We start from the raw sequence: 12,682 nt of genomic DNA on the forward strand, positions 1-12,682 counted from the left end.
ATCATCAGCATAGCTGTGATAGGCAATTTGGTTCTTTCTCATTATTTGACTTAGTGGGAGCATATACAGGCTAAACAAGAGCGGTGCAAGAATTGAGCCTTGTGGGACTCCGCATGTCATGGACATCCACTTAGACTTGTGCTCTCTTATACTCACATAATAACCTCTCCCTTCTAAGTATGACCTGAACCATTTGATTACCATCCCAGAAAGCCCGACCCAGTTTTCTAGTCTCTCTAGAAGTATGTTATGATCGACCGTGTCAAACGCAGCACTGAGATCTAGTAGTACCAGCACTGATATTTTGCCAGAATCAGAATTTAAGCGAATATCATTTATTATCTTAATGAGCGCTGTCTCTGTGCTGTGATGCGGTCGGAAACCAGATTGAAAATTGTCCAGGTATCCATTTGAGTTTAAGTATTTGTTGAGCAGGAGAATGTCCAAATGAAATAATTCCTTCTGAAAGTACAGATAGTTTTCTATTAAACGATACCAACCTTCTGACTCTCCTTTAACGCAATTTTTTTAATTTGCAAAAATGCATTAAATTGATCAAATAAATGCCACCTGGGTGAACATAATAGACTTCTTTGAGAAATTTTAAAAAGTCTTACTGACCCAAAACTTTTATGTTTGTTAATATATAAAAATAATTTTTAATGAAACAATGATTATGGGCTGAAATGCAACCTGGACATGTTTTGGTTTGTCAGATTCACCTGTAAAAAGTGGATGATGATATATATTTATGATTGTGTGTAAACATTTTTAGGTGTGTAGTGTATCCTCTACACTCGTCCCTGTCCAATGAGGAGCAGCAGGCGGTCTTTACCCGCCCACATGAGGGTGTGACCAAAATCATCATCTCCACCAACATCGCTGAAACTTCTGTCACCATTGATGATGTGGTGTATGTCATAGACTCTGGCCGGATGAAGGAGAAGAGGTTTGAGGCGCTGTCCAAACATAGATTATTTATTTTTCTTGGTTAACATTGAATATTCTTTGTGGTTTTGGATGCATTGTCATATGTTTGTGCATGTATTAGGTATGATGCTAGTCGCAGTATGGAGAGTCTAGAGGACGTATGGGTGTCTCGTGCAAATGCTCTCCAGAGAAAAGGCCGTGCTGGACGTGTGGCATCAGGCGTATGCTTCCATCTGTTTACAAGCCATCGCTTCACACATCACCTGAGCCAACAGCAGCTGCCTGAGATTCAGAGAGTGCCCCTGGAGCAGCTCTGTCTAAGGTAACCACCTTAAAACAACCCTGTTGAAACAAAAAAACTTTAAATAAAGGAGTAGTTCACCCCAAAATTATGTGGTGGATTATGTGGTGGAAAAATGTTTGCCCTCAGGCCATCTAGGATGTCAATGAGTTTGTTTCTTCATCAGAACAGATTTGTAGAAATGTAGCATTACATCACTTGGTTACCAATGGATCCTCTGCAGTGAATGGGTGCCATCAGAATGAGAGTTCAAACAACTGAAAAAAAACATCACAATAATCCATACCACTCCAGTTCATGTCTTGTGATGTGAAAAACTGTGTTTGTAAGAAACAAATCCATCATTAAGACTATTTAACGTAAAAACTCTGGCAAAAATCTGTAATGCCTAATAACACTTCCTCTAGTGACAAATTCCATCAACTGTTGTCCTCTTATATCCAAATCCACCAAAATAATTTGTTTAGAACAGTTTTGGACTGTTTTTGCTTGTAAAACAGTGCTTGCTTGATGTGTGTATATTTCACTCCTGATTTAGACGAGACAACGTTTGGAGAAAGCAATATTATGGATAGTGGGCTTGTGTGTATTTTAGCCAGAAGCAAAGTTTGAATGTTAAAAACATCTTGATGGATTTGTTTCTTACAAACATGCAGCTTATTACTTCACAAGACATTAACTGATTAACTGAACTGGAGTTGGGTGGATTACTTGTGGATTATTGTGATGTTTTTATCAGCTGTTTGGACTCTCATTCTGACGGCACCCATTCACTTTACTGGTGAGCAAGTGATGAAATGCTAAATTTCTCCAAATCTGTTCCCCTTGAAGAAACAAACTCATCTACATCTTGAAAAGCAAATTTTCATTTTTGGGTAAACTATTCCTTCAACACAAGCAAACTTCATGTGAGTTGTTCAGATCTTAATAGTTACAGTTTTTCTGTCCCAGGGTTAAGGTGTTGGAGGTGTTTACGGAGCGTCCTCTGGAGTCAGTTTTCTCTCAGCTTATTGAGCCGCCCGCAGAGGGCAGTCTGGAGGCCGCTAAACAGCGCCTGTGTGCCCTGGGCGCCCTGACGGACGAGGAGTCTCTGACTCCCCTCGGTTGGCATTTGGCCTGTCTGCCTGTGGACGTCCGCATCGGTAAACTCATGCTGCTGGGAGCCATCTTCCGCTGCCTGGACCCTGCCCTCACCATCGCCGCTAGCCTGGCCTTCAAGAGTCCATTCGTAAGTCACCAGACACATGTGGAAGCTATTTCTCCAGCGCAGTACTGTGACCTGAGATCCTGCCATACTCGCAGGTGTCTCCCTGGGATAAACGAGAGGAAGCTAACGAGAAGAAGTTGGGGTTCTCTCTGGCAAACAGCGACCATCTGGCCTTGCTGCAGGCGTACAAGGTCAGTTCAGGCTCTGATCAATTTAATGACTACAATTCATAATGGTATACACATCTTTCACCACTTTCTTGTTCTTTATTTTTCTTAATTTGTTGAATAATCTTATTATGCTTTCAGATTTTGTGTATTTTACAGGAATTTTTTTTTTATTTCCATCAACAGGCGTCTGCATTTCATTCGGTTCTTTGTTTTTGTTTTTTTATTCACGCAATTGGTTTTATTAGACTGATATTAGAAGCTGATAACATCAAACTCATTTTTTCCAATTTTAAAACATAAATAAAAAAAATAATCACAAAGATATTAAGCCGCACAACTGTTTGCAACTTTGATAATAATAAATGTTCTTGACCAGCAAATCAGCATATTAGCATGATTTCTGAAGGATCATGTGACATGACATTATTTTAAATTGTAATGTTTCACAATATTACTGGGTTTTTTTACTGTATTTTTGATCAAATAAGCCCAATGGTGAGCCTAAGAGTCTTCTTTCAAAAACATAAAAAAATCTCACTGACCCGAACTTCTAAATAGATTTGTAATATTTAATATGGCTCTTCCAGTAAGTTTTCCCTTTTTTTATATCGTTTTTTAATATATATATTGCTAGATAAATAATGCAATTTAATAATAGTAAATAAGATAAATTGCTCAATTGAAATGAATAGTTATTTTACATGATATTTATTCAATATGTGAACATACTGAAAACATTTTTTTTAATTGACACTGCTTTTAGGAAATGTTTTTCTTTTGCTAACTAGACCACCATGATCAGTCATAAAAATTATTTCCCCAATATACAGATTTACTTCTGATCATATCAGCCAAAATGTCTTTATTACGCATTTCTGGTAATAATCTGAACCTTGTTCATTATTGGGTGCATTTTCATTCATAATTAATGTGCATGAAATGTGCTGTTTTGATATAAATATTAAGACTTGCACTGATGTTTGTTCTGTTTAGGGTTGGTGTAACGCAGCACAGAGCAGCTTTAAGGCTGGTTACCAGTTCTGCAGAGAGAACTTCCTCTCGATCCGGGGCTTACAGGTGAGACTGGACTCTGATTGGCTCAGTGTAGATATCAGTCATTTAGGCATACCATAACTGCTCTGTGTGTGTGTTCTCTCAGGAGATAGCATGTCTTAAAAGGCAGTTTGCAGAGCTTCTGTCTGACATTGGCTTTGTGAAGGATGGACTGAAGGCCAGGGTCATTGAAAAAATGAGCTCAAAAGGAAGTGATGGGGTGCTGGAGGCCACAGGCTATGAGGTAACAGTGATTCAGTGCTGGGACGAAAACTACAGAACTGAAAAAAATTCAAGTTTATGTACTTAAGATCATAGAAATGTGAAAAGGTCATCTTGATATTGCCTGATTTAAAGGGATAGTTCACTCAAAAATGAAATTTCTGTAATTTACTTACCCTCATGTTCTTCCAAACCTGTGAGTTTCTGCCAAATGCAAAAAAAAAAAAAAAAGACGGCTGGATCAGATTTGCAGCTGCGTCTCATGAGGTAAGAGACTTGCACTAGAATATCATATCATGCTATGGCAGTGTTTGATTTCAGACTGTGTTTGTGTAGGTGGCTGAGCTGGTGAAAGAGCTGCGGTGGGAGCTGGATCAGCTCTTAGAGGAGAAGATCAGAAATCCCAGCATGGATCTGATCGGCTGTCCTCGAGGGTCTCGCATCATACACACCATAGTGTCGCTCATCTCCACACAGTAGCATCAATGTTCTTCTCACACACTATTCACAATTAAATAACAGCGGGATGCTCACCTGAAAACAGCCTTTTTTTTCAGATTTTGTTGAACTTTGTGGAGGCACTTGAAACATTTTCATTTTCTTTTACAGAGTAGATGCAGAAAATATACTTTGGCATTGTGTGATTTCACACAGACATGTCCTCAATCCCAAAGTCCATATTGGACTGCTTTAATGCAATATTATAGCAACAAGACAGCATGTGCATAAATCTTGAATGTATGGCATGAGGTACTTGGGAGTATGAATTGTGCCAAATTATAAAATTATTGTGTTTTGAATTATTAATTTCTATTATAATGTGGGACTACTATGAAAAGTCATACGTTTGCCAAAATATGCAATATCAAGTGTATTTAAAAATAAATAAATGAACTGGGTAAAAAAAATTATGGATTTTCTTTTAAAAATAAACAAAATAATTGTGTGATTCTATTGCATTTATATAATTTGTGTACATTTAAAAATGTTACAGCCATCTCTTTACATGACTGCATTTTTTTGGATAACGCTATTATGGTATTCACCTCAAAAAAAAAAATTATATTTTGAAAACAAATTACAGGCTTTGTTTTTATTAGATAACATTAAAATGTATGATTACAAGCAAACCTTAATGTCTTTTAACTTCAAGTAATAATTGTGTTAGTGTAGGATTTATGGTAGGGGGAACAAATATCCCCTACTAAAACATGAGCAAATTCTAGAAATACAATATTATGGTCATAGAAGCAGTACATTATGTTGGTCATGTAACATTCTGCTAGAAAAGCAGTTGTGTACTGTTGTAAAAGTAAACTTCACATGCTGGTGCTGATGGTAGCCATTATGGAAAAAATACTATGGAAGTGAATGGGTACCGTCAACTGTTTGGTAAATGATGACAATTAAAATTTTTGCGCATTTCATACATTTCTGACAGTGTTGACAACACAGCTTTGAAACCTTCTGAAGGATTTTTAGTTGTAAAATTTAAATTAAAATATATAAATAATTAATATTTATATAAATATTTTTGTTTTTCTTAAATTAAATATTCAGTTGATTTATTAACAGTCTAAGACTGCTTGTTTTAGATGTAGTGAGTGTTAATGAATACCAATGTAATATAATTGTTAAAATATAGAGAACATTAGATGAAATTCTTTGATTAACATCAGTTTGGAAAATTTTGTACAAACTATTTGTAAGATGTTTCATCTCATCTCTTCTGGACAGCGAGTGTTTTTTGACACTAGTAATATATGAAATTGTTCAGTGGTAGGTTTAAGTATGTGTTGTTTTACACTCTTGGGTAAAATCAATACAAGATGTATAAACATTTTAGGTAAAAACAATCAACTCTTGTATTTCTGTCCCTCACAGGCCAACCTGAACTCGGATAACACAAAGCTGATGTCAGCCATGTTGTGTGCGGCTCTCTACCCTAATGTAGTCCAGGTCAGAGCACAGATTTCTCTGAAATGGTGTGTAAGAGGTTTCATGTGAGGGAGTATGAAACACGCCATGCTTTATTTAGGTGAGATCTCCTCAGGGGAAGTATAAGCTCACTGGTAAAGGAGCTGTTAAGATGCAGCCTAAAGCAGAGGAGCTGCGCTTCATGACCAAGAGTGATGGAGCCGTCCACATACACCCCTCATCTTGTGCAGTTGTGTACTGTTGTAAAAGTAAACTTCACATGCTGGTGTAATTTCAGAGCACTGAGAATGTGAAGCGTGTTGTGTGTGTGTACGTCTCTCCTGGCCTCAGCAGAGCATCAGGAAAATGAGGCTGAGAAGAGACAAGAGATCTCTCATTAATTCAGAAACATTCGCTTTTTTTATAAAGCAAAAACATCACATATACAGTGGGTACGGAAAGTATTCAGACCCCCTTAAATTTTCACTCTTAAGATGCAGAAAATATACTTTGGCATTGTGTGATTTCACACAGACATGTCCTCAATCCCAAAGTCCATATTGGACTGCTTTAATGCAATATTATAGCAACAAGACAGCATGTGCATAAATCTTGAATGTATGGCATGAGGTACTTGGGAGTATGAATTGTGCCAAATTATAAAACGCACTGTTATTGTGTTTTGAATTATTAATTTCTATTATAATGTGGGACTACTATGAAAAGTCATACGTTTGCCAAAATATGCAATATCAAGTCTATTTAAAAATAAATAAATGAACTGGGTAAAAAAAATTATGGATTTTCTTTTAAAAATAAACAAAATAATTGTGTGATTCTATTGCATTTATATAATTTGTGTAAATTTAAAAATGTTACAGCCATCTCTTTACATGACTGCATTTTTTTGGATAACGCTATTATGGTATTCACCTCAAAAAAAAAATTATATTTTGAAAACAAATTACAGGCTTTGTTTTTATTAGATGACATTAAAATGTATGATTACAAGCAAACCTTAATGTCTTTTAACTTCAAGTAATAATTGTGTTAGTGTAGGATTTATGGTAGGGGGAACAAATATCCCCTACTAAAACATGAGCAAATTCTAGAAATACAATATTATGGTCATAGAAGCAGTACATTATGTTGGTCATGTAACATTCTGCTAGAAAAGCAGTTGTGTACTGTTGTAAAAGTAAACTTCACATGCTGGTGTAATTTCAGAGCACTGAGAATGTGAAGCGTGTTGTGTGTGTGTACGTCTCTCCTGGCCTCAGCAGAGCATCAGGAAAATGAGGCTGAGAAGAGACAAGAGATCTCTCATTAATTCAGAAACATTAGCTTTTTTATAAAGCAAAAACATCACATATATATATATATATATATATAAAGAGAGAGAGAAACAAGTACACAAATATGGTCTATATGTTATATAGTACAATGTATACAGCAGTTCAAAAGTTTGGGGTTTGAACAATTTAATTTACGTCTCATGCACACCAAGGCTCTATTTATTTGATCGAAAATACAGTAACATTTTGAAGTATTATTTTCAGGATTTTCTGATTAATAGAAAGTTCAAAAGAACATTTTGCAACATTGTCTTTAGTGTCAACTTTGATCACCCAACAGAATGGCAGTATCAAAAATAATATCCTACTGACCTCAAACTTTTGAATAGTGTACATTTTACTATTTTTTTTTTTTTGGTCTGAACTAAAATTTACTTTTAATTCATTTACAGTACCTGGTTAACAGCATCTGGCCAGTTTTGGGTCTCTAAACAGAAGGCACTGTGTTTGGAGTAAGCAGCTCCACCCTTTCCTTTCAATGTCCCATCCAGGAAGTTGGACGTGTAGAACTGAACCCCAGGCTGTGTAGTGCTCACCTCCAGAACACGACCCGTCCCAGGATGCACCACTCTACACAGACCAACACGTGCAGTAATATTAAGGCACATATAGAGTAATCACATAGGCTCAATAATCCAATTGAAATAACGGTTTACCGAGCACACTTTCGCTCCAGTGGCGGATCACCAGGTGAACACAGACAGAAGTTGTGATCAAAGCCTGGACCAGGCAGCTCTTTCAGTCTAGAGCCAAGGAGGACAGGCTTTCTCAGGTCAAACAGGGTCTTCTCCACAGGTTTCACCTCCCCTGTACATAGTAAAGAAACCACACAAAACCATGCTCGACAGTTTCTGCTCATAGACGTTTAAAAGATCGAATTCTCTAAAATAATGGGATAAAAATACCTGTGGGGATCATCGTATCATCCACAGGCAGGTACGACTCTGCTGAGATGGTCACCTCATGGTCGTAAATGTCTGGTGTCCCCTGCAGATACGAAAAAGCATTCATTAAGAGTAGGAATACACCTGTTGTGTCCACAAAAGACAGTTCACACAGACTTTAACCATGCAGTGTAAGACGAGGTTTATAAACTGTGTGCTTGTAGCCCTACCTGTCCAGCCAGGTTGAAGTATGAATGGTTGGTGAGGTTGATGGTTGTAGTACGGTCAGTCTGTGCAGAGTACAGTACACTCAGTGTGTTCTTCTCCAGTCTGTAAGTGACCGAAGCGTTTAGGTTCCCAGGATAACCCTCATCACCATCTGGACTGCTGTGACTCAGCTTCACTCCATTATCCACCGCCTCTGTGGTCCACACGGCCTACAACACACAAACGTCCTTAAAGAAATGATGTCTGCTGACAAAGCTTGTTTTGGAGAATAAGGATAGATATGGTTTTCATTTCAAATTTACCTTGTCAAAGCCCTTCAGTCCTCCATGCAGAGCATTGGGTCCATTGTTAATAGCCAGTTTATATTCTTTCTCATCTACCACAAACCGGCCCTTGGCAATGCGGTTTGCAACCCGACCTACCACAGCTCCAAAGTAGCGAGGGTTTGAGAGATAACCTAGTGTGAAATAAAGGAAATTAAAGGGTTAGTTCACCCAAAAATTTAAATTAGCTCACCCTCAAGTCATCCTAGGTGTATATGACTTTCTTCTTTCAGACGAATCCAGTCGGAGATATAAAACAAAATTTGTTTTTGATCTTTCAAGCTGTTTAATGCCACTCAGTGGGTGTTACAGTGCTTCAGTCCAAGAGAAGTGAAATAAAAAGTGCCCATCCATAATAAAAAGCACACGGCTCCGGGGGGTGAACAAAGTCCTCCTGAAGAAAAATAACCATATTTAAAACGTAATAATCTCTTTAATGCAGCTTGCGCTCACTGTTGTAAACGGAAGCAGCTCCGGGCGGATGACGTATGAAGTCGGCTTTGCACATGCGCCGCTCAGAAGTGATGAACGCGGAAGCCCAGCGGAGAGATCAAAACAAAACAACGGTCACTTATTAGAAGTTCAAAACGAGGATTTGTAAAGAAGAATGTCGGAGGATTTCGATATAAGCCAAGAGAAGATTAGTTTTCTTTTGCTGAAGTAAGGAAACTTTGCTTCCTTTGCTAAAGTAAGGGAACTTTGCTTCCTTTGCTCCTGTTAACAAACGTTGGTTTTCACGAGACTCACCGGCGCATGCGCAACGCTGACCTCATACGTCATGCTCCCGGAGCTGCTTCCGTGTACAACTGTTGGCGCAAGCTACATTAAAGTGATTATTACATTTTGAATATGGATATTTTTCTTACAAAAATGCATCAATTCACTACAGGAGGCCTTTGTTCACCCCCCGGAGCCGTGTGAGACACTTTTTTGTTTATGGATGGGCGCTTTTTATTTAACTTCTTTTGGACTGATGCATGCAACACCCACTGAGTGGCATTAAACAGCTTGAAAGATCAAAGAATTTGTTTTTGGGTGAACTAACCCTTTAAGCATGTTTTTCATTCAATATCTCTATAGTTAGGTCTAGTGATCGATACAGCAGTGGCTCTCAACCTTTGACTGCAACCATATTCAAAGGCTTCCAGATTCCAAAAGTTTAAAGTGCTGAATATTCGTTAGGGATCCCACTATTTCTAACCAGTGAATCGGCATGACTTGTCCAGTTGTTTAGTAATTTAGAATTACTGGATAAGGAATTTTACTAATATTTTTAGTCAATTTCTACCTGATGGAATATTTTAGAGCTTGGCAAGCAAAATGTACATTCTTTATAAAAGTGTCTAAGGTGTTTTAAAATTGTATTCATTTGAATAACTTTTCCAGGTCTAGAAATCACACCTTTAGAAACAGGTTTCCACATCCTTGTTGTGGAGGGGGTGAATTAGAAGTATTTGGTTTTTAAAGGTTTAGCTTATTTTAAACCTTGTCTTATTTTCAATCTTTTTAAGTCATCTGTTTGAGAACCACTTGTGTTTATTTCAAGTCTTTAAACGTGCATCTGTCGTGAGAGAAGTTTGTGAAGCAAGTAAATGTTATGCAATCGTTCAGTCAGTTCCCTCAATTTGTATGCATTTCGGCATGTCTTTTTTTTTTGCTTTAGTTAATAGTATTATTTCATAAAGGACATCAGCTCTCCTGCTTTCTAAATATTGGTATTAGTCTTTTAAAAACACAAATTGATCAACGATTAGTTAGGACTTCTTTTCCAGCAGCATTTCTATTGTAGTTGGCACAGTTGCTTCAGCAATTAAGTGCCGTTTAATATATGATGTATAACATTTATAATCAGATTCTGATGACTATACTGCATTACGTATTGACCTGGACTTTCTTTTTAGAGCAAACACCTTGATTAAAATGTGCAAAGAAAATGTTTTAGACTATGAATGAAAGAATATAAATACACTTAAATTCAGTTTGTTCATTTTTTTAAGACATTGATTTATTACAAATTTTTATGTTAAAGGGTCAAAAAGAAATGGTCACACTTGACTTCGCAGTCATAAGAAATGAATGGGAAATACGAAAAAAACGGTCATTTCTGTTCTTTAGTTTGATTAACATTTATTGAATTACACTGAATAAAATATCAATTAATTACAAAATGTGTGTATAAAGTGTTTTGAATTATCACTACCCATTCGTTATTTTGTTAGGTTTTTTAATGATCAAAATACGGAGTAACAAATGCTTTCTATGTGTTCCCTTTCTAACAAGATTTTAATGTTTGACTGTAATCATAACGTAAAACATTATATATATTTTTGGTTAGATATCTAAACCTTGAAAAAAAAGTAATCTTTTAGAAATGTCTAGATATATATCTAAATGCAAAACCTAAAAAAATAAATAAATTATGTCTAAAAAAAAAACTACGGGAATCCAAAAGCCTCTGTTTCATATCTATATAGGGTGCTATTACAAGAGGTCACGCCACATTACACAAGTTTTTATTTTTTAATGCCTCCAGATGGCCCAATTCTCACTTCAAAAAATGGATTTAAAATGCCTTCAGTCGATTTTAAAGTGAAATATTGCATTTATTAAAAAATAGTGAATAAATAAAGAAAATATATTAATTCTAATAGAGACAATAGCTCATTAAAATTTTATAAATATTGCATGGTATCATAAAATCATAAAGAATAGCCTAAGCAAAAAATATTTTTGAACAAAAATATATTACATTGATTTTCCTGAAAAAAAAGAAGAAGCTACATTTCAAGGCTTCGTTCACTTTTGACTGCGAAGGAGGCAAGTGTGACTCCTAAACGAAGAGGGCCAGAGGGTTAAAGAGGGTCAAGAAATCATTCCAGGTGTCTCTAATCAACACAGCAGTCACAAACACCTGCCATTCACAACAATGAAACTCTTTCCAACTCTGATTTCCCATGGACTGAACTTGCCTTCTACATCCTGGTATCCTAACACTATATCCGCACTTTGGCCGCTGTGATCCGGTGTCCTGATGGACTGGATCCCGCAGCCCAGAGAGAGGATCTCCACACTCACAGCGCCGGAGCGCAGGCTCCATCTCTCCGCCGGGCCCCGCTCCTCTTTACACACCTCCGTCATTCCCAAACCAGCCGCTCGCTCAGACAGCCTCTACTGCTCCAGCACTGAAGCCAGACTTACTGCGCGACAGCACAAACGACTACACTTTGAGTTAATAAACTACAAAGTACCGCCCACTGTGTCGGAGTCCCTCCCCTTCTGTCGGATTTTAAGCAAGTTAATCGAGTTTGTTGGTGTTATACTGCCACCATCTGGATTGGAGCAGTACTGCGCATTTATAAATGTAGAAATGTTTGGCCATTGGTGCTGCTGCTCTGAGTTTGTAACAGGGCCGTCCTTAGCTGAACCGGGGAGCGGGGCCCCCCTCGGTCCGTTCGCCGTGGGGCCCGGTGCCACCGCACCATTTGCACCCCCCTAAGGATGGCCCCGGTTTGTAATATGCATTTTTAAATGCATTGTTAAACATCGATGTTAAAATACATTCAACTAAATAAATTACTTAAATCTTTGATACAAGTTATCTCATTGCACATGAACAAAAACAATATTAAAAACAGACATTGCAAAACAAAAATTTCCCCCCGAAAAATGAATTCCACCATAACGTATCTCTTGTCTTGTAGGCCTAGTACTTGTCTAGATCGCAACAGTAATAGTACAAAATAAAGCAATCTTTGTGGGATTTGAAGAGGACCAATAAGACTTAAGATCTAATAATAAAAGCTATTGATCTGGAATACTAATTATAATAAACTATAATAACTACAATACAATAATGACATTTTATTAATGATCTCTAATTATTGCAATACAATTACTATTTTATTAATTTAATCTGTACCACAGTGTAATTTGCATGACGGCTTTGTTAGTTCATTTCCTCTTGAATTATTTTGTGGCATTCTGACCTGGAGAGTTATAAAACGGGCAACATATGCAGATGGATTTTAAATGTGTCCGTCTAAAAATAGACCAGTCCTAGATATGCTGTGCCTCTGAGAGTTGCTCCTTTAA

The 12,682-nt window shown here is 37.2% G+C and overlaps 2 protein-coding genes across 2 annotated transcripts in view; one reads left to right on the top strand and one right to left on the bottom strand.

Annotated features, from left to right (window-relative positions):
- dhx57 (DEAH (Asp-Glu-Ala-Asp/His) box polypeptide 57) overlaps positions 1–6,092 on the top strand; it is a 17,900-nt gene extending 11,808 nt beyond the window's left edge. Inside the window, exons 14-21 of the mRNA XM_016273894.1 lie at positions 776–949; positions 1,052–1,252; positions 2,183–2,459; positions 2,534–2,629; positions 3,602–3,685; positions 3,768–3,905; positions 5,768–5,842; positions 5,922–6,092. Coding sequence (XP_016129380.1) covers positions 776–949; positions 1,052–1,252; positions 2,183–2,459; positions 2,534–2,629; positions 3,602–3,685; positions 3,768–3,905; positions 5,768–5,842; positions 5,922–6,092 — 1,216 coding nt within the window. The remainder of the gene's footprint in view (positions 1–775; positions 950–1,051; positions 1,253–2,182; positions 2,460–2,533; positions 2,630–3,601; positions 3,686–3,767; positions 3,906–5,767; positions 5,843–5,921) is intronic.
- Positions 6,093–6,749: 657 nt separating this feature from the next.
- On the bottom strand, positions 6,750–11,904 carry galm (galactose mutarotase). The gene is made up of 7 exons (XM_016273864.1): positions 11,560–11,904; positions 8,570–8,724; positions 8,270–8,476; positions 8,061–8,142; positions 7,812–7,962; positions 7,551–7,725; positions 6,750–7,101 (listed from the first exon to the last, which is right to left on the bottom strand). Exons 1-7 carry the CDS (start codon positions 11,726–11,728, stop codon positions 7,024–7,026), a joined length of 1,017 nt encoding a protein of 338 aa, XP_016129350.1. The 5' UTR covers positions 11,729–11,904; the 3' UTR covers positions 6,750–7,023.
- Positions 11,905–12,682: the final 778 nt, after the last annotated feature.

This window comes from Sinocyclocheilus grahami, unplaced genomic scaffold, assembly GCF_001515645.1.
Source record: "Sinocyclocheilus grahami isolate Dianchi unplaced genomic scaffold, SAMN03320097.WGS_v1.1 scaffold82.1, whole genome shotgun sequence".
NCBI lineage: Eukaryota > Metazoa > Chordata > Actinopteri > Cypriniformes > Cyprinidae > Sinocyclocheilus > Sinocyclocheilus grahami.

What these genes read in the sequence shown, in the direction of transcription:
- galm (XM_016273864.1), bottom strand. Translation starts at nt 11,728, where the DNA reads ATGACGGAGGTGTGTAAAGAGGAGCGGGGCCCGGCGGAGAGATGGAGC. An exon ending in GACTGAAGGGCTTTGACAAG is followed by an intron (nt 8,477 to 8,569) that starts GTAAATTTGAAA and finishes TGTGTGTTGTAG; the next exon opens with GCCGTGTGGACCACAGAGGC. An exon ending in GGCCAGATGCTGTTAACCAG is followed by an intron (nt 7,102 to 7,550) that starts GTACTGTAAATG and finishes GTCTCTTCTCAG; the next exon opens with CCTCATTTTCCTGATGCTCT.